Consider the following 20535-nt stretch of genomic DNA (forward strand, 5'->3'; position numbering starts at 1 on the left):
TGGGAGTGCCACAATATGAATTAAGATCTACTGTACTAAATACAATGATTACACTGGGGAACACAGTTTTTGTTGGTCTGACAGCTGTTTTTAACTAATTTTTGGGTGCGGAATCCAAAACTGATCGAAATCTTTCTCTGTCACTCCAGGTATTGAACTACAGGATCACCGTTTTCTTTAGAAATACGGAAAATGTATCTCTGTAAATAAAACACTAAGATGGAGTAGTTACAAGCTATGAAAACTAAAAAAAAAAAAAAAAAAAAAAACAGCATAAAACTAAATAGAACTTACAACGGTATGCCCATGGTTACACGGTTAAGAGAAAAGCCAGCACAAATCCTCTTAATTCCTACTATGCTAGCTTTCTGTATGCAGATATTTAGTACTGACCTATTGGGAGCTGTACACACCTCTCACCGCACCGTCTCAATTGTGCGTGCACAAACAAGTTGCCACGGAGCTGTAGATGTGTCCAATCGTAATCAACTGGCAAGTCTTACTACAGCTAATCAGTGGAATTTGCTTTAATTTGCTTATCTGGAGGGTAAGCTTGAAAAAAAAAAAAAAAAAGCTGACTGCAATTTTGGAATCAGCATGCCAATTTTAGTTTTAATCAGCATAAAAATCGAACTCAACAGAATCTTTTTTTTCAAATTGTTCGCCAGCGTTATGAAGGTCAGTAGTGAAATGGGGAAGTCTCAAAAGGCCCATTATTCACCCGTCAATTTTCCCGGCTGCTTATCCTCACTATAGGGTCACGGGTGAGCTGGAGCCGACATCAATATGTAAAGGATATCACCACATGGGCTCAGGAACACTTCAGAAAACCAATGTCAGTAAATACAGTTTGGCGCTACATCCGTAAGTGCAACTTGAAAATCTACTATGCAAAGCAAAAGCCATTTATCAACAACACCCAGAAACGCCGCCGGCTTCTCGGGGCCCGAGCTCATCTAAGATGGACTGATGCAAAGTGGAAAAGTGTTCTGTGGTCCGACGAGTCCACATTTCAAATTGTTTTTGGAAATTGTGGACGTCGTGTCCTCTGGGCCAAAGAGGAAAAAAACATTCGGAATGTTACGGACGCAAAGGTCAAAAGCAAGCATTTGTGATGGTATGGGGCTCTGTTAGTGCCAATGGCATGGGTAACTTACATATGTGTGAAGGCACCATTAATGCTGAAAGGTACTTACAGGTTTTGGAGAAACATATGCTGCCATCCAAGCAACGTCTTTTTCATGGACGCCCGTGCTTATTTCAGAAAGACAACGCAAACCACATTCTGCATGTGTTACAACAGCGTGGCTTCGTAGTAAAAGAGGGCGGGTACTAGACTGGCCTGCCTGCAGTCCCGACCTGTCTCCCATTGAAAATATGTGGCGCATTATGAAGCGTTAAATACGACAACGGAGACCCCGGACTGTTGAACGGCTGCAGCTGTACATGAAGCAAGAATGGGAAAGAATTCCACCTACGAAGCTTCAACAATTGGTGTCCTCAGTTCCCAAACGTTTATTGAATGTTGTTAAAAGAAAAGGTGATGTAAACCGAGCGACACGACTGAACTGGACAATAATAATGATGCATTACACATACGGCACTTTTCTCGGCGCTCAAAGACACTTTACAATTTCCCACATTACTCATTCACTCCTCAGTGACAGCTGGTGGTGGTAAGCTACTCGTGTAACCACAGCTGCCCCGGGGGAGTCTGACTGAAGTGTGGCTGTTTTTTTTTTTTTTTGTATTTCTGCACCTAAGGCCCCACCAGACATCCAACCACATTTATTCATCGGCAATGAAGGTTAAGCGTCACCGTCCGCATAAAAAAAACAGAAAAACTTCACACCTGGGGAACCTGATAGGGAACTGAGGCATAACATACTGTACTCTATATGTGTGTTTTTTTTTTTTGTTTTTTTTGTTTTTTTTTTTTTTAAATTGAACCACAAACAACATGGTGTGATTGTCACGGAAGAAGCGGATTGCCCTGTGCATGCAGGCACGTGGAGGCAACACGCACTTGCTGAGCCTCATTTGAAATCATCTTGAGGAATTTGCAAAAGTTGGAGCTGCTTTCAGATTTGTCCACTCTTATTTTTAGTATGATAACCAGACCTGCGTGGGTTAACGCTTTGGATGTCCATTGATCACTCTTATTTTGTTCTCAGTGCATTCCACTATTGAGTAAACACTTTCAATTCAAATATTTCATGAGAGATCTCGGATGTACTGAACAAGTTATCTTCATGTTGCTACATGTACCTGGCAAAGAATAACTGCTGGTATGCAGGGACTAATTAAAACTGGAATTATTCTCTAAAATGCATTATTGCCAAATATAATGCCTTGCTAATTACCTGTTCATAACTTATGAGTCATTATTACTCTAATGCAGCCCTTATTACTTGTCAGATAATTTTCTCAGATACTATAGTTTGATTTTTCCAAACACAATATCCTCATATAGAGATACATCGAGGAGAACGTAGTCCTTCTGAGTGATCGCTAAGAAATAGAGATGATCCTGTGTGCTCTCTGGGTTAAATCCTTCCTGGACCAGCTTCCCCTTCTGTTGCTTAAAAGTCTCTGTCACATCCAGAGAGGGCTGAAAACACAAGTTGAGCAGGTAAAAATCTGTGAAAATACAAACTGCGGTTGTGAAGGTGCCCATACCTGTATTCGGAGAAACCATGGCCAGGCATACGCGGGAAGGGTTTCAACCAAGTGGTCGTAGAGTTTTGCACCATTCAACGTGTGCTCCTGTTCTAAAACAATCGCAGCCATGCCTGCTCGACCTTCATGCCCTGCAATTGATACCCAAATCAAAACAACAACTGTCACGCTGCGAAAAGAATTCAATAAGTTAAAAAGTAAACCTTAATCCTAACACTAAGGATTCACACAACGGTTTATTCGTTAGATTAGGTAGGTACTGTTGGCGGATGGGATAGTTGCAATACTCCCACCCCCCCAAAAAAAATATATGATATGGGAAAAAATCATTAACAAGATCCTGCTCTATTTACGCAACATGCATCATGCAGTGTAGCAATTAACTGCAATGTTACATACCTGGTACATTGACTCCATAAACATTGGCCTCTTGAATAAAATCAAGAAGACATAAAACCTCGGACACTTCCATAGTGGATACATTTTCCCCTTTCCACCTGGAGAAGACATATCTTGAGAAGTCTTTTTTTTTTTTTTTTTAAGTCTCTGAGAACACACACCTGCATTGCATTGCCTCACACACTTCTTATTCATAAACAACTGAACAAGGTAACTAACTGCCTGAGAAATTTCAGATTAATGTTAAACTTTAATGTCCTGGCTTTGCTTGAATGAATTTCCCATTGAGGGATTATTAAAGTTAAAAAAAATAAAAATAAATAAAAAAAGTCAATGCAGTGGACCCCCGCAACTACTGTGACTGACGGCCATTACAATGGCCATGACACTTTTTTATTTTATTTTTTATTTTTTTTAAAGCATGGCGAAGCGGGAACAGCAACGCAAAATCTGCGAATCAGTGAATCCATGGATGTCGAACTGCGAATACTGTATACGATCCATTGGCACAAAGGACAGTCTAATATCACGCCCCATGTTTCATGAATCCATCCATTTTCAAAATCGCTTGTCCTCATTCGGATCAAGGGAGAGTTAAAGCCCATTAATTACAGCAGATTCTAGATGAGAGGCGGATTGGCCGTAAATTGCAGTGCACATCCAGTTCAAACAACCATTCACACATAATGATTTGGTGTGTAACTGATGCGTGGTTCCTTTTGTGCACAAATAAAATATATATCCGCAAAGGTTGAAACATGGCAACTGGACTGTTTGTGTTTGTTGAACGAACAATAAACAAGAACAGTCCAGTCGCCATGATTCAACCTTTGCGGATGACCATGACATGGTCGACTGAGAATCGACGCAGAAAATAAAATATACAGGATAGCTCTTTTGAATTTGAAATACACCATCTTTTATTTTTCTAATTAGGAAGGGTTCTGTGAATGTGCATATTGCGGTGTTCTTGTACCTCCAACAAGAATAAGAACCACTGTGTTAAACACTACACTAGCATGCCACCCATCTTCTTCTCCATTGGCTTGTCCCTTTAGGGGTCGCCACAGCGCGTCATCCTTTTCCATGGAAGCCTATCTCCTGCATCCTCCTCTCCAACACCAACTGCCCTCATCAGAATCAGAATCAGAATCATCTTTATTTGCCAAGTATGCCCAAAACACACAAGGAATTTGTCTATTTCTCCTCTGAACGTGTCCAAAACATCGCAGTCTGCTCTCTCTGTCTCTAATCCGTCCATCATGTCTGGCCTCCCCACTGTTTTATAAACTTTGCCCTTCATCCGAGCAGAGACTCTTCTGTCACATAACACACCTGACACCTTCCTCCACCCGTTCCAACCTGCTTGGACCCGTTTCTTCACTTCCTGACCACACTCACCATTGCTCTGGACGGTTGACCCCAAGTATTTAAAGTCCTCCACCCTTGCTATCTCTTCTCCCTGTAGCCTCACTCCCCACCCCTCTCATTCATGCACATATATTCTGTCTTACTTCGGCTAATCTTCATTCCTTTGCTTTCCAGTGCATGCCTCCACCTTTCTAACTGTTCCTCCACCTGCTCCCTGCTTTCACTGCAGATCACAATGTCATCTGCGAACATCATGGTCCACGGGGATTCCAGTCTAACCTCATCTGTCAGCCTATCCATCACCACTGCAAACAGAAAGGGGCTCAGGGCTGATCCCTGATGCACACCCACCTCTACCTTAAATTCATCTGTCACACCTACAGCACACCTCACCGCTGTTCTGCTGCCCTCATACATGTCCTGTATTATTCTAACATACTTCTCTGCCACTACAGACCTCCGCATGCAGTTCCACAGTTCCTCTCTGGGTACTCTGTCATAGGCTTTCTCTAGATCTATAAAGACACAATGTAGCTCCTTCTGACCTTCTCTGTACTTTTCCATCAACATCTTCAAGGCAAATAATGCATCTGTGGTACTCTTTCCAGGCATGAAACCATACTGTTGCTCGCAAATACTCACTTCTGTCCTGAGTCTCGCCTCCACAACACTTTCCCATAACTTCATTGTGTGGCTCATCCACTTTATTCCTCGATAGTTCCCACAGCTCTGCACATCACCCTTGTTCTTATAAAATGGGCACGAGCACACTTTTCCTCCATTTATCAGGCATCTTCTCACCCGCTAGAATTCTATTGAACAAGCTGGTCAAAAACTCCACAGCCACCTCTCGTAGATGCTTCCATACCTCCACAGGAATGTCATCAGGACCAACTGTCTTTCCATTTTTCCTCCTCTTTAATGTCTTTCTAACGTCCCCCTTACTAATCATTGCCACTTCCTGGTCCACCACACTTGCCTCTACTACTACTCCCTTCTCTCTCATTTTCCACATTCATCAACTCCTCGAAGTATTCTTTCCATCAAGCTAGCACACTGCTGGCACCAGTCAACATATTTCCATCTCTATCTTTAATCACCCTAACCTAACCGTGGTGTTCATGATTTTAAGAACAGGCTCAAAACCCAGCTTTTAACTAATATTTAATTTTCCTTTTAATGTACTTTAGAATTGTTTTATTTCCTTTTAACTTTATTGTATTTTAAATGCTTGATTATTATTTATCATATTTTATCTTTACTTTGCTTTTTTTTTTACAGTCTTATGTTTTCATTGAATGCTGGGTTTTATGCAAGTATGTTTTTTATCTATGTTTATGATTATTTTTAGTATCTTTAGTATCTTTTCCTCAGATGGTAACCTCTGCACTGGGAGCTTTGATTGACCGCGGCCATGGTCCTGCCTCATAGGGACCTCCGTCGTCATTTGTGGCTCTCCCTACAACACTACACTGGGGCTCCACGCCGGTACCCTGTGACCGCGATCTGCTATCTGCTCACGGTTTAGACGGCTCCCGGAGAGGGCGTTTCCCACTTGGTTTCTCTGTGCCCACCCATATATCATGACATGATTATTTTCTTACTTTTTTAACTGTGTGCGTGCGTGCATGTATCCGTGTGGATGAGTGATGGGAGGGAACTGATTTTATTGACGTAAAGCACTTTGAGATCTATAAATAAAGTTTGATTTGATAATTTGATTTGAGGTGTCACGGTCTATAACCGTAAGATATTGGACTGGACCCAAAAGCAGCCGGAGCGGAGGAAGTGAAAATGCTTTATTAAGGGATATCTCGGGGGTAGGTTATTCGAGGAGTGATGGTGGTTGGTTGGAGCAGGGAACATGCAGGAAGCGGGAGCTCGAGCAGGTGACACGGAAGGATCACTAGAGACGGAGAGGAACAAAATGCGGTAAGCACAATCGCGGGGAGTCGAAGTAACTTCCAAGAGTAGTCATGAGAGTAGGCCTGTGTACCACGAATGAACGTCAATACTCTGGCGTTGAATTCCTGGATCTCGCGGGCTTAAATGCAGGCAGTGATGAGTGCAGGTGCGTGGATGAGGAGTACTGATTGCAGGGGAGAGAGAGAGAGGGAGGGAAAGGCGAGGCACAAAGCGCCACCTAAGTTCCCAAAAACGAACTCCAGGGACAGACCATGACAGTACCCCCCTTCAACAGACGCCTCCTGGCATCCTCCCAGGCTTCTCAGGGTGCCTAGCATAAAGGTCCCTAATTAAGGAGTCATCCAAAATTAGCTTGCGAGAGATCCAGGAGCGTTCCTCCAGACCATACAGACTGGCTGCTGCGCCCACCGCCTTACAGAATTCCTTCCAAATCTGGGAGGAGAACTGAGGACCTCGGTCCGAGACGATGTCAATGTTATGTCGTAGATCTTCAATACATGCAGGACTAGGAAGTTAGCGGTCTCAAAGGCAGAGGGCAACTTGGGTAGGGGTATGTAATGGACACACTTGGAGAAACGATCGACAATGTTAAGCATGATGGTGTTACCTTCAGAGGGGGGTAGGCCGGAACGAAGTCCAAGGCGATGTGGGACCAGGGGTGGCTCGGGATGGGTAAGGGGCGCAGCAGACCAGCTGGGGACAGAGGTGAAGTTTTCCCTCAGGCACGGACGGAGCAGGAGCAGGCAAGGACGAATTCACGGGTGTCTTTAACCAGGCTGGGCCAAGAGAAGTGTTGTTGAATGAACTAGATGGTGCGGGTGAAATAGGGTGTAAGGAGAGGCTGAAGTTGCAACGGCTACGAAATAAGACCCAATGAGTTTCCTGGGGGTTAAGCCGCTTGGTGGAACGGAGCTATGCAAGGTTTTTGTGGTCGGTCCATATAATAAATGGAACGGCAGTCCCCTCCAGCCAATGCCTCCACTCTTCCAGGGCACAGACGATGGCAGGTAGCTCACCATTCCCCACATCGTAATTCCTCTTGAAAGAGGAAAGGCGCCGGGAGAAAAAAAAGCACAGGGAGGTAATTTCTGGGATTTGGGGTCCCGCTGGGAGAGGACGGTCCCAGCTCCAGTGTCAGAGGCATCAACCTCCACCACAAACTGGCGGGAGGGGTCGGGGTATCTCAGGATTGGGGCACGAGTGAATAGCTCCTTGAGGCGGTTGAATGCTTGGGATGCAGCGCGGGTCCAATGGAATGCCGACCTGGTGGAGGTGAGACTGGTGAGATGGACGGCAACTTTGCTATAATTACGGATGAGTCGACGGTAGAAGTTAGCGAAGCCTAGGAAATGTTGTAAGTTCTTTGCGGGTGGAGGGAATGGGCCAGTTGACGACTACTTGGATCTTTGCCGGGTCGGGTTGTAACTGTTCTTTGGCAATGATATAGCCCACGAAGTGTACGGAAGAGAGATGGAATTCACATTTTTCCGGTTTCACAAAGAGTCTGTTCTCGTGTAGGCGTTGGAGGACATGGCAGACATGTAGGTGATGTTCCTCGGGAGAGCGGGAGAAGATGTGGATATCGTCTAAATAGACAAAGACGAATCTGTTGAGCATATCACGGAGGACGTCTTTAATGAAGCTTTGAAAAACTGTGGGGGTTTTGGTTAAACCAAAGGGCATGACAAGGTATTCAAAGTGGCTGAGCGGGTTATTGAAAGTGGCTTTCCATTCGTCCCCTTCTCTAATGCAGATGAGATAGTATGCGTTGCACAGGTCCAATTTGGTGAATATCTGGGCGTTGCAGAGGGGTTCAAGTGAAGAGTCAATGAGGGGCAGTGGGGATTTATTTTTCACGGTGATGTCATTGAGTTCACGGAAATCGATGCATGGGCGGAGAGTGGTCTCTTTCTTTTCCACAAAGAAGCAGCCATCCCCCACAGGGGAAGAAGAGGGCCGGATGAGTCAGGAAGCAAGGGAGTCACGGATATAGTCCTCCATAGCCTTTTTCTCAGGGCGGGACAGGTTGAAGAGCGGAGAGGGGCTCCCGGCAGGGGGTCAACAGCGAAGTCATAAGGGCGGTGAGAGGGTAGTGAGATGGCAAGATCTTTACTGAAGATAGGAGAGAGCTCGTAGTATTCTTCCGGAATCCGGGAGAGGTCGACAGGTGTGGCAGGTGGCTGAGGTTTGCTGGAGGGCGGAACGGCTGAAAGATGACAATGGGAATGACAGAAAGGACTCCACCCAGTGATCGATAGTTGGGTCCAATCAATGGCGGGGATTGTGCTTCTCGAGCCAGGGAGTACCAAGAACTAACAGAGTTTCCGGGGAAGGAATGACAAAAAGTTGGATGGTTTCCCGGCGATTACCTGATATCAGTCATGTAAACGGGGCAGTTTGGTGAGTGACAGGGAAGATGAGTCGTCCGTCCAGGGCAGTCACTTTCTTAGGGACCTGAAGCGTTTCGAGGGGGAGCTGGAGTTGACGTGCTAAGCCCTCATTAATTAAATTATCGTCGGCGCTGGAGTCGATGAGGGTGGGAACCGGAGTTTTAACTTCAGAGGCAAGGACAAACGAAGAAACAGTCATGCGGGAGGGAGAGCTTTGCTAGGTGTTGGTTTGGCTCAGCACGGCGCTCTCGGGTCGTGGTGAGCCCGGTCTTTTGGCTTCAAGGAACATGTAGCAATGAAATGGCCTGGCTGTGCAAATAGATGCATAAATGCTGGCAAAAGCGGCGCTGACGTTCCCGAGGGTCTAATCTGGTGCCGCCGAGCCGCATGGGCTCAGGATGCAGCGTAGTGTCCGCGGAGGGTGCCAAACTGCGCGCTTGAACCTCTCTCTCTCTTGCCCTTTCCCGTAATCGATTGTCCAGTTTAATAGTTAAGGAGATTCATTCCTTAAGTGAGGAGGGCTCGTCCCCGGCTGCGAGCTCATCTTTGAGCTGCTCCGAAAGGCCCTAAAAAAAGATTCCTTTCAACGCACCGTCATCCCACCCACACTCACTCGCTAAAATTGTCTGCCAATGTGGGCACCTTGGAGGGTGACCACTTTCCTCAATGCTTCTGGGTTTGCTGAGTCACCTTTTGGGCCAGAATATTCTGTCACAGTCTATAACCGTAGGATATTGGACAAATACGAAACCAGCTGATCTGATGAGCAAACATGTTGGTTAAACGTAAGAGTAGCAATAGAGGATGTCCGCTCCAGAGGTGGGTAGAGGAGCCAAATATTGTACTCAAGTAAGAGTACTGTTACTTGACAATAATCTGACTCAAGTAAAAGTAAAAAAGTAGTCCCGAGACCGCAGGCGGAACCTCAGGCCGATGCGCTCGCATATTATTCCCCCGCGGAGTAATATTCAGAAATTACATCTGTGTGGATGGTGGATGAGTGGAATGGATCTAGCTGCCAGCGTTCAAGGAGTACGATGACGACGACGACAGCGACGGCGGCCATTTTGCTTTATCCACTAAAATGATTGAATGAAGAAGCTGTTTGCTAAGTCTGTTTCCAGACTTATTGATAGTATGTGCGTGTGCGTGTGTGTGAGAGAGAGAAAGAGAACAGCACGTACATCTACAACTTACTGCAAGGTGTATTCTCAAGTTAGAAGTGGGCTGAAATGTCAAACTTTGGGCATTGACAAAACTACTACTGTTGTTAAAGCCGTCACGAGTCACTTTGATTTGCCTGCGAAGCCCAACAGAAGACTCTGTGTGCAGACGTGACTTTCTCGTGTCGTTTGATTGGTGAACTTGAGTCCAACAGCACTGTGGTAATCGCGGTGGATTGGAGCAACGGCGCCCGCAGACAGAAGTGAAAATGGTCGTTATTTCGGAGATATTTATGAATATGTATGAATTGGTGAGAGCGTCGAACAATTGAAACATTTAAAAAAGATTTTTCTTCAGCCCTTTGTGTCTTTACAGTTCCGCATTTTTGTCTTTACTGTGATATTTCAATGGGCCACGACCATTTGTTCTGTCAATAAGGATCGCCTTTGCTATGAATGCCTCCAATTTTAAATCAGCAATAACTTTTTGAAAATAGGACTTCAAGTGTGGCTGTTTCAGCTTATGAGACATTTTCCCATATAAAACCCAGGAGGCATAGAAAAAAAAAAAGTGCTCATCTAGAATTAAAAAAAAAAAAAAAAAAAAAAGTTCCACAAGTGTCTTTACCGTTATTGATCAAATTATATGAAAATGATCCATATACAAGAATTCAAAGAAGCAACTTGGCAAAAAAATCTTTAACGTGAAAAATAATGGCGCCACACTAGCCCACATGACTAGCTAATGGGCCTGTTTTAAAAGTAGCTCATTCGTGATGGGATATATTTAGGGATGCCGTCGAAGTGATCATTTGACAATATAGAGACTTTCAGAGATGTATAAAAATTAAGTGTTGCATATTGGTAATGTTTTTGTCTCCTACCGTGTTAAATCAATGTTAATAATTGTGATTAGTGTCTTCACACAGATGCATATAATTCATTATTAACAATAACATTAATGAAAGATAATTTGAGCAAAATCTGTTCTTTCAGAAGTGTGCGTCAAACTGGTAGCCGTGCACGTTTATCAGTATCAGAAGTCGCTATCAGTTTTACAATTGGTTGGTGACTCCTGGGTTAGCACATCCGCCTCCCGGTTTTGAGCTTGGGGGTTCGAATCGGTGCTTTGGCCTTTCTTTGTGAACTTCACATACATGCATGTTAAGTTCATTGAAGACGATAAAATTGTCCACCGGTGTGAATGGTTCTTTATCTGCATGTGCCCTGCGATTGGCTGGCGACCAGTCCAGGGTGCCCCCGTGCTCACAGACAGCTCGAATAGGCTCCAGCTCACCTACGCCCCTCGTGAGGATAAGCGGTAGAGAAAACGGATGGATGGACAGATGAAAAATAATTGAACGTGAGAAAATGTGTTCCGACACAAGCAATGTTGATTGGTACCTGAAAGTGTCTCCAATACGGTCACGGAAGTAAATAAATTCTCTGTGGTCTTGGAGCAGGAGGTCTCCAGTGTTAAAATAGACATCACCCACCACAAACACATCCTTGATCAACTTCTTCTCAGACTGGACCTTATTTCCAGCGTAACCCAAGAACTGATTCATTGCTGTCATTGGAGCGACCAGGATACCAGCCTCACCTGCTCCAAAAAAAAAAAAAAAAAAAAAAAAAAAAAAAAAAAAAGTATGAGTAATGTATAAGTAAGAGTGAGGTGTGACTCATAAAGTGGCTTTCAAATTGAGAATTTATGGCATAACGGTGTACAGATCATGGAATTACCTATCTGTGCTTGTACACATCTTCCAGACTGCGTTCTGAATGGTTCATATGTTTGTGTGTCATATCTCAGGAGTTGAAATGGTACTGAAAGCTGCAGAAGCAGAAATATTTTAGCAGCAACCATCCAACCGATCGCAACCTCGGGCTGTCACATTACGGACGGACGGGAGATTGCAATGACTTAACATTCGAGACTTCCGAATGATTTGTGCATTTCCATTAGAACAGGTCTCTGGCCATCGCATCACTAATTTAATAAATCATATCAAGGTCCTGACCTTGTTGAAGTAGCTTGCTCTCCCAATGGGTCCGACCTCATCGGTGTAGTTGAGGAAGCCAATGCTGGCTTCAGTTAAACCATAACCTTCTCTGATCTTGATCGTACTAAACCGTTTGGCAAATGCCTTCCACACATCTGTCCGAAGCCCGCTTCCTGCTGCAAGCCAAACACAGTGACTCTTCTCTTCTGGAACCTACCGGTACATAGAGAGGAATATTCAAATTAGACTTCAAATAGTCAGCAGATTATATGAAACATTTAGGAGAACATGCTTGGCTTGTTTCATGCCATTTTCATATCCCTCTAATTGTTCATTGCGGAACCAGTCATAATTAAAATAAGAAGTAGAAGAAAACACTAAATCTACAGATTATAGAAAATTGCTGACTTGGACATTTATAGATTTAAAAAAATAAATAAACATCAGAGAAGGCAACAGTTGGTGATGATGGATAAGTCAGAATGCTTGGACCTCGTGAGTGGCATCCCTCAGAGGTCAGTGCTGGGATCTATGTTATTTAACATGTATATAAATTATATTTGCAATGTATAAAAAAAATTTAAATGTGTATTTTTTGCAGATGGCACTAACATCAGCATGTTTGTGGGAAAGTGAGTGTCCAGGGTGGGAGGGGTCCTTTATGATTCCACTTGTCCTGTGTTCCTTTGTGACCTCCTGGATGAGTCGTTGCTGTGCTCTTGGGAAACTTTTTGTAGGCCGGCCACTATTGGGAAGGTTCTCCACTGTCCCATGTTTCCTCCGTTTGTAGATAAAGGTTCTCACCGTGGTTTGCTGGAGTCCTAAAGTTTTAGAAATGGCTTTGTAATCCTTTCCAGACTGATAGATGTCAATTACCTTATTTCTAATCTTTTCTTGAATTTCTCTGGATCATGAAATGTTGATATCTTTTTGCCAACTTCATTTTGTCAGACATGTTCAAGTGATTTCTTGATTGAACAGGCCTGGAGGGAATCAGGCTTGGATGTGGTCCGTGAAAATGAACTCTACTTTCCAAAAAATGTGATTAGCCACAGTTAATTTATGATTTAACAAGGGCCGCAATTACTTTGTCACACAGGACCAGGTAATTTTGAATATTGTTTCTCCCTTTATGAATAAAATAAACATTTAGAAACTGCATTTTATGTTTACATGGGTTATCATTGATATTTACATTTGGGTGATGATCTTAAACATTAAAGTGGGGCAAAATAATTTTTCACGGCACTGTGAATTAGTAAATTCTTAGTTTGACAGAAATAAATTCACTAAATCAAAAATAATAAACCATAAATAAAACTAAAACCATGATATATGTAAACCGTACAAACAAAATCTGAATGCATCCAGTTACGGAATAGAGGGCATCAATTTAGAAAGGGTATATGAAAAGAAATTTCAAGGGATAATTATTGATGCCAGAACCTGGTGGATACCTCATATAAAACACATACAAACCAAACAATCTGGAAGAGTTTCAGTCCTGTCCAAATCCATGTACTCCCTGAATAATAAATCACTCCATATTCTTCTAACGCAGTAATATTTAAAAAAAAAAAAAAAAAAGGTCTTTGCAAACATTGTGCATTCTTCAAAAACGAGCCATTAGGATAATCCATAATTCAATTTATTGTGAACACACTAAGTAATACAACCCTGAAGAAATTCCTGATCTGATTGCGTTTAAAACTGACCGAACAATTTTCAAAGCTAGAAATATTATCCATTCCCAACACCGCTTATCCTCTTTAGGGTTGCGGGGTGCTGGAGCCTATCTAAAACCATTCGCACTCACACTGAGTGGGAACTGGACCCACGCTGCCCACATCAAAGTCAGGCGAGTGTACCACTACACCATCAGTGACTATTTGACAAGACAACATGTTCCCGAAGGACTGTTCGACCTGCTAACCAGACGTCCACCGTGCCGGGTAGAAAATAAGCTTCCCTGAATTTCTCAGTCATTCACAAGCAAAGGCGGGGCGAGGTTCACCTCGTTGTGAACAAGTGCGTGAGAAAATAGTCGAACAGTTTCAGGACAATGTTCCTCAACGTACAATTGCAAGGAATTTAGGGATTTCATCATCTACGGTCCATAATATCATCAAAGGATTCAGAGAATCTGGAGAAATAACTTCATGTAAGCGGCAAGGCCAAAAACCGACATTGAATGCCCGTGACCTTCGATCCCTGAGGCGGCACTGCATCAAAAACCGACATCCATGTCTAAAAGGATATCACCGCATGGGCTCAGGAACACTTCAGAAAACCAATGTCGGTAAATACAGTTCCGTGCTACATCAGTAAGTGCAACTAAAAACTCTACTAGGCAAAGCAAAAGCCATTTATCAACAACACCCAGAAACGCCACCAGCTTCTCTGGGCCCGAGCTCATCGAAGATGATAAGACTGATGCAAAGTGGAAAAGTGTTCTGTGGTCCGACAAGTCCACATTTCAAATTGTTTTTGGAAATTGTGGACGTCGTGTCCTCCGGGCCAGAGAGGAAAATGGGTGCAAAGTTCAAAAGCCAGAGCTTGTGATGGTATGGGGCTGTGTTAGTCCCAACGGCATGGGTAACTTACACATCTGTGAAGGCACCATTAATGCTGAACGGTACATACAGGTTTTGGAGAAACATATGCTGCCATCCAAGCAACATCTTTTTTATGGGCGCCCCTGCTTATTTCAGCAAGGCAATGCCAAACCACATTCTTCACGTGTTACAACAGCGTGCCTTCGTAGTAAACGAGTGCGGGTACGAGACTGGCCTGGCTGCAGTCCTGACCCGTCTCCCTTTGGAAATGTGTGGCTTATGAAACGTAAAATACGACAACGGAGACCCCGGACTGTTGAACAGCTGAAGCTGTGCATCAAGCAAGAATGGGAAAGAATTCCCCCTACAGAGCGTCAACAATTAGTGTCCTCAGTTCCCAAACGTTTATTGAATGTTGTTCAAAGAAAAGGTGATGTAACACAGTGGTAAACATGACCCTGTCCCAGCTTTTTTGGAAGCTTTTTTTATTTTTATTGCTTAAATCCGAGAATAACAGTGAGGAAATAATTCAGAATTTGGTCATACAGTCAATGCTCTCGTATTATTTTTTTTTGACCTGACACGAGTCCATAAAACATCAAAAGAAGTGTCATTTTCAACAAAATTATACTTCAAATAAATCAGTATTCCACGCCGTTCTCAAGCAACTGCTACATTGGAACAACGAGACAAAAATGAGGGTGAAAATGTGTTTTGAAATGTCATCTTACCACGGCATGGTTGACCAGATATCGACAGAGCTCTCCTATGTACTGCACCACTGTCACATTGTATTTCACACAGTCCTTCCAAAATTGACTGGCTGAAAACTTCTTCTTTAAGACACAAGTTGCACCTTTGATAGAAATGAAGAAACAAAGAAGGCAAACAAGCAGCATTAGTAATCGATAAACTCCATGTGGCATAGGTGATTATGAGGATCGTTCATTCATTCATTTTCTTCTGCTTATCTGAGGTCCGGTCGCGAGGGCAGTAGCTTTAGCGGGGAAGCCCAGACTTCCCTCTCCCCAGCCACTTCCTCCGGCTCTTCCGGGGGGATCCCGAGACGTTCCCAGGCAAGATGTAGTCTCTTCCAGCGTGTCCTGGGTCGTCCCCGGGGTCTCCTCCCGGTAGGATGTGCCCGGAACACCTCGCCAGGGAGAAGTCCGGGAGGCATCCTAAACAGATGCCCGAGCCAACTCATCTGGCTCCTCTCAATGCGGAGGAGCAGCGGCTCTACTCTGAGCCCTTCCCGGATGTCCGAGCTTCTCACGCTACCTCTGAGGGAGAGCCCGGACACCCTGCGGAGGAAACTCATTTCCGCCGCTTGTATCCGGGATCTTGTTCTTTCGGTCCTACAGCTCGTGACCATAGGTGAGGATAGGAACATAGATCGACCGGTAAATCGAGAGCTTCGCCTTTCGGCTTAGCTCCTTCTTTACCACAACGGATCGACGCAAAGTCAGCATCACTGCCGACGCCGCGCCGATCCGCCTGTCGATCTCCCGATCCGTTCTTCTCTCACTCGTGAACAAGACCCCAAGATACTTGAACTCCTCCACTTGGGGCAGGATCTCATCCCCGACCCGGAGAGGGCACTCCACCCTTTTCCGACTGAGAACCATGGTCCCATATTTGGTGGTGCTGATTCTCATCCCGGCCGCTTCACACTCGGCTGCGAACTGCTCCAATGAGAGTTGGAGCTCACGGCTTGATGAAGCCAACAGAACCACATCATCTGCAAAAAGCAGAGCTGCAATACTGAGGTCTAATAACAGAACACCACTTGGGTTCTGATCGGGCAGCCGTTCCTCCCAATCACACCCTTCCAGGTCTCCCTGTCATTGCTCACGTGAGCATTGAAGTCCCCCAGCAGAAGGATGAAGTCCCCAGCGGGAGCGCTCTCCAGCACTCCCTCCAAGGACTCCAAAAAGGGTGGGTACTCTGAACTGCTGTTTGGTGCATAGGCACAAACAACAGTCAGGACCCGTCCCCCCCACCCGAAGGCGGAGGGAGGCTACCCTCTCCATCAGGCTCAAACCCAACATACAGGCACTCAGCAGGGGGGCAATAAGAATACCCACACCTGCTCAGCGCCTCACACTGTGGGCAACTTCCCGACCTACGTACCCCTTTCGGGCTGCGCCCGGCCGAGCCCCATGGGTGCAGGCCCGGCCACCAGGCGCTCGCCTTCGAGCCCCACCTCCAGTCCTGGCTCCGGAGGGGGGCCCTGGTGACCAACAACATCATGAGGCTATCTCCAATGGCATTAACGGTAAAGACAGCTTGAGTGAGTGACACAGAAGGACCGTTTGTAAAAGAACCCAAAAAAAGGAACTTTGACGAAATTAACATGCATTTGTGTTATTTTCCATGGAAAATGAATATTAATCAATAGGAGAACAAGTCTATTCAGTAAAAAAAATGTAATGAGCATCTTCATAAAACATTTTGGATATCATGGAAACTTCATTTCGGACACCTAACGGTAAAGACATTTTGTCCTTAAAAGTTTGAAAAGAATTATTTCAGAATTTTTAAATTAAAAAAATAATATAATAATAATTTAAAAAAAATAATAATAATAATAATAATAAAAAATATAAAATAAAAAAATCATTTCAGAATTGTTTTCTTACAAACAATAATGACCTTTTGATGGATAATAACTACCAACAATTTAAATAGCTGCAGGCATGCAGCAAGCGATGTCATCGCGTGATTGCTCAGCTTTTGCGTTCTCTTCTCAGACGTTCTTACCAAGCTGTATGCATCCTCCAATGCCTAACAGGGAAGCGGACATGTGGTAAAGAGGAAGGGTGATGTATATGACGTCATCAGATGTCGCTCCGCACATGTGAAAGAACGCCATGCTCATGATGGCTTTCAGATGCCCCACACGTGCCGCCTTTGGGAAACCTGGCCGTGACGGGGACATACTGTCATTTAGCGCTGGCATTGACAGTTTCACTTGTCAGTATTCGGTTAGTTGGACTTTAGAGCATCATTTATAACATTTCGGAATTGGTTCCACACTCTTGAGTTGATGGAAGTTGAGGAGTCTACAATGCTAACAGACACAGACAGGAAAAGAAAAAAAAAAAAAAAAAAAAAAAAAAACAGGCAGATACTGGAGGACAGATGGATGCACGGAACGTTTCCGCATATTGTCACATGACAACACCCAAATGTAAATTTATTTCATTGGGATTTCATGTGATAGGCCGACACAAAGTGGTGCATAACTGTGAAGTGAAAGGAAAAGGATACCCGATTTACTTTTGTATTCTTTTGACAACATCTCTAAAGAAAACACTTGATACTTATTTCGGAGTGGATAAAATATTCATGCAATACCTGTGGTTCCTGATGTAAATATGAAGAGGAAGTTGGACATGACGTCAACTTTAAGCGGCCCGCTTCTGTTCTCTGTCGACATGTTTTCCACCTTATCAAGTAAACTGATGAAACCATCAGAAAGCGACGAGTGACGTACTAACCACACCGATATGTCGTCCTCCTGTAAGTCGGGCAGCACCACCTCCACCAAATGAGCTAGACCTGCATAAACAGACACGATGCGCCAAACCAGTGTTACGATACGGACAAATCAAATGCAGATGTGCTGTCGCTGTTGTTCTCAGCTCTAAAATCCCGACACATCTAAATAGCAAATGCAAAATGCGGAAGGGGGCTCGGGTTGTGCCATCAACGACGACACGTGATGTCGACTCTCCAATCTTCTCTGATCAGTGCCTCGACCCGAGCGCTATTCCCGGGATTAAACCGCTGAAGATGCGCCCGTGCTGGTCACGAAGGTCCCTCGGAGCAGGCTCTTGTTCTTCGCCTTTCGATCCTGGGAGCCTATCCCAGCCATCTTCTGGGCGAGGGGCGGGGTACACCCTGAACTGGTCGCGGGGCACATAGAAACAAACAACCATTCGCGCTCACATTCTCACCTACGGGCAATTTGGAGTCTTCAATTCATTGATGTTTTTGGGGATGTGGGAGGAAACCGGAGTACCCGGAGAAACCCCACACAGACACGGGGGAGGGGGGGGAGAACATGCAAACTCCACACAGGTCGAGGCCGGATTTGAACCCGGGTCCTCCGAACTGTGAGGCAGATGTGCTAAGTTGACAAGAGGAGCACATCGTGAGCGTAATTGTGCAATACCTTTGCCCACCACAAGGGTCTTGGCTGCACAACTCCGAATGCAGTGGAGCAGAGATTTGGCTTTAAGGTTGGTGTTGAGAAAGGCGACTTGACATCCCAGTTTGCACAGTCCCAGCCACACGCAAACAAAATCCGGTTCGTTGCACATCAACAGAGCGACAATGTGTCCTGGTTCCAAAGAGCTCTCGCCGAACGCGTTCGCAAACCGGTTGCTTCTCAAGTCCACATCCTGGTACGTCAACTTCTGGTTTTCGAAGATAATGAAAGGCTTCTTCGGGTTCCTCCTCGCCTGGAGGAGGAAGCAGTCCAGATACGTGATGACTCCTTGCCGCATGCGAGCTTGCAACGACTTGCTGTACATCCGCAGTTTCAAGTAATACTTGAAATCCGCCCATAAAAACGGAGAACATATTTTGTGATAGAGAACGAGAGCCACCGAAGCCGCTAAAATACTCGTAAACACAACAGTTAGCATCTCGCTGTTCAAATCCCACTCGAAAGGAAGGGGGGGGGGGGGGACGGTTGCAAAACATTTGACAAGCAGCGGCAATGAGTGGAAGAAGGCGGTCAGCTATTGGCGGTCACAGCAGCCAATCAGCTGCCGCGATGGAAAGACCGAGTCTTAAAGACGCCATCGCGATTCTAATAAAGTCAATAAAAAAAATAAAAAAAAAGGTCATGATTAGGATTGCAGTATATTGTGTATTACGTGAGCTAACGCAGCACACGAGCGCGGAATTCACAAACACCTCATTAATACGAACAAATTACTACACTGCTATGCAGAATTCATTCGTCTTCCGTTCCGCTTATCCTCACCCGGGTCTGGTCACCAGCCAATCGCAGGGCACATATAAACAAACAACCATTCAGAACACACCAAACACAAGGAATACGAACAGAAACCAGCAAACTAAATGCCAACTAATCAGGCAATGTGAAGAACTGAGACACAAATGGAGAATCAAAAATATGACTCTGAAGTAAAAAAAAAAAAAAAAAAAAAAAAAAAAAGCAAAAGTTAAAACCATCTTCACGTGTGACGTGACCATCTTGGGCTCATATTTTTTTTTTTTTTTTTTTTTTATAGCACAAAAAAAAATTGGCATTTGAACAGGGGTGTGCGCACTTTTTTTTTTTTTTTTTTACATCCACTGTATGTTCAATGTGACCCCGCTCAGATGAGCGAAACACAAGTTGTCACAAGAATACGAACAACATAATAGCAGATTGGGAAATAAAATGGCTACACAATTGAAACCCTATCAAAACCATAATCTGGTATGCAGAAACAAGACCGCGTTTTTATTTATTTTATTTTATTTTTTTACATCAGACCAGATCAAAGTATATACTGTACATTATTTACATCATTTCTAACATATTCCAAATTCCAGTGTCTTGAAATTGTTTTTCCATCCTCAGGTTAAGACAGGCAATAATACAAAAATCATCATGGAATAATCATTTTTAAAAAGTGACTTTATTGGATCCGAATTATTTCAAATCGTACAAGTTTGTACAAGAAATCTCATCCGGAAACTGAGCTCACGTCACAAACTGCAGTGATCCATTGTTGTGCCTTTATGTTTTCTTCTAACTCGTTAAACGTGGGTCATTAGGTCACAGTCAACCTCGGAGCGCATGGGAACTCCGGATTGCATCATATTCACGATTGGATTGCATCATATTATGTCAATTATATCGAGGCAATGACAGAAATTGGCCGCAATATGAAAACAAACAGAATAGCAATTTGCAGTCATCACATATAAAGAAAAAACAAAAACATTCTATGCAGAGCTACTGTAAATGGCAGCAAAATATTGCAGTCATAGTGGAGATTATTCTGTAAATACTGTATATACAAAA

General features: G+C 44.1%; 1 protein-coding gene across 1 annotated transcript; it reads right to left on the reverse strand.

The window, feature by feature from the left end:
- Window positions 1-1722: 1722 nt before the first annotated feature.
- On the reverse strand, window positions 1723-19173 carry LOC133413644 (long-chain fatty acid transport protein 6). Its single transcript, XM_061698265.1, has 10 exons — window positions 18664-19173; window positions 17844-18047; window positions 17247-17405; window positions 15218-15342; window positions 11950-12144; window positions 11672-11762; window positions 11333-11531; window positions 3079-3176; window positions 2680-2810; window positions 1723-2611 (listed from the first exon to the last, which is right to left on the reverse strand). The coding sequence occupies exons 1-10, from the start codon at window positions 19136-19138 to the stop codon at window positions 2435-2437; spliced, it is 1854 nt and encodes a 617-aa protein (XP_061554249.1). The 5' UTR covers window positions 19139-19173; the 3' UTR covers window positions 1723-2434.
- Window positions 19174-20535: the final 1362 nt, after the last annotated feature.

The sequence above is a fragment of the Phycodurus eques genome, chromosome 15 (genome assembly GCF_024500275.1).
Source record: "Phycodurus eques isolate BA_2022a chromosome 15, UOR_Pequ_1.1, whole genome shotgun sequence".
NCBI classification, from domain to species: Eukaryota; Metazoa; Chordata; class Actinopteri; order Syngnathiformes; family Syngnathidae; genus Phycodurus; species Phycodurus eques.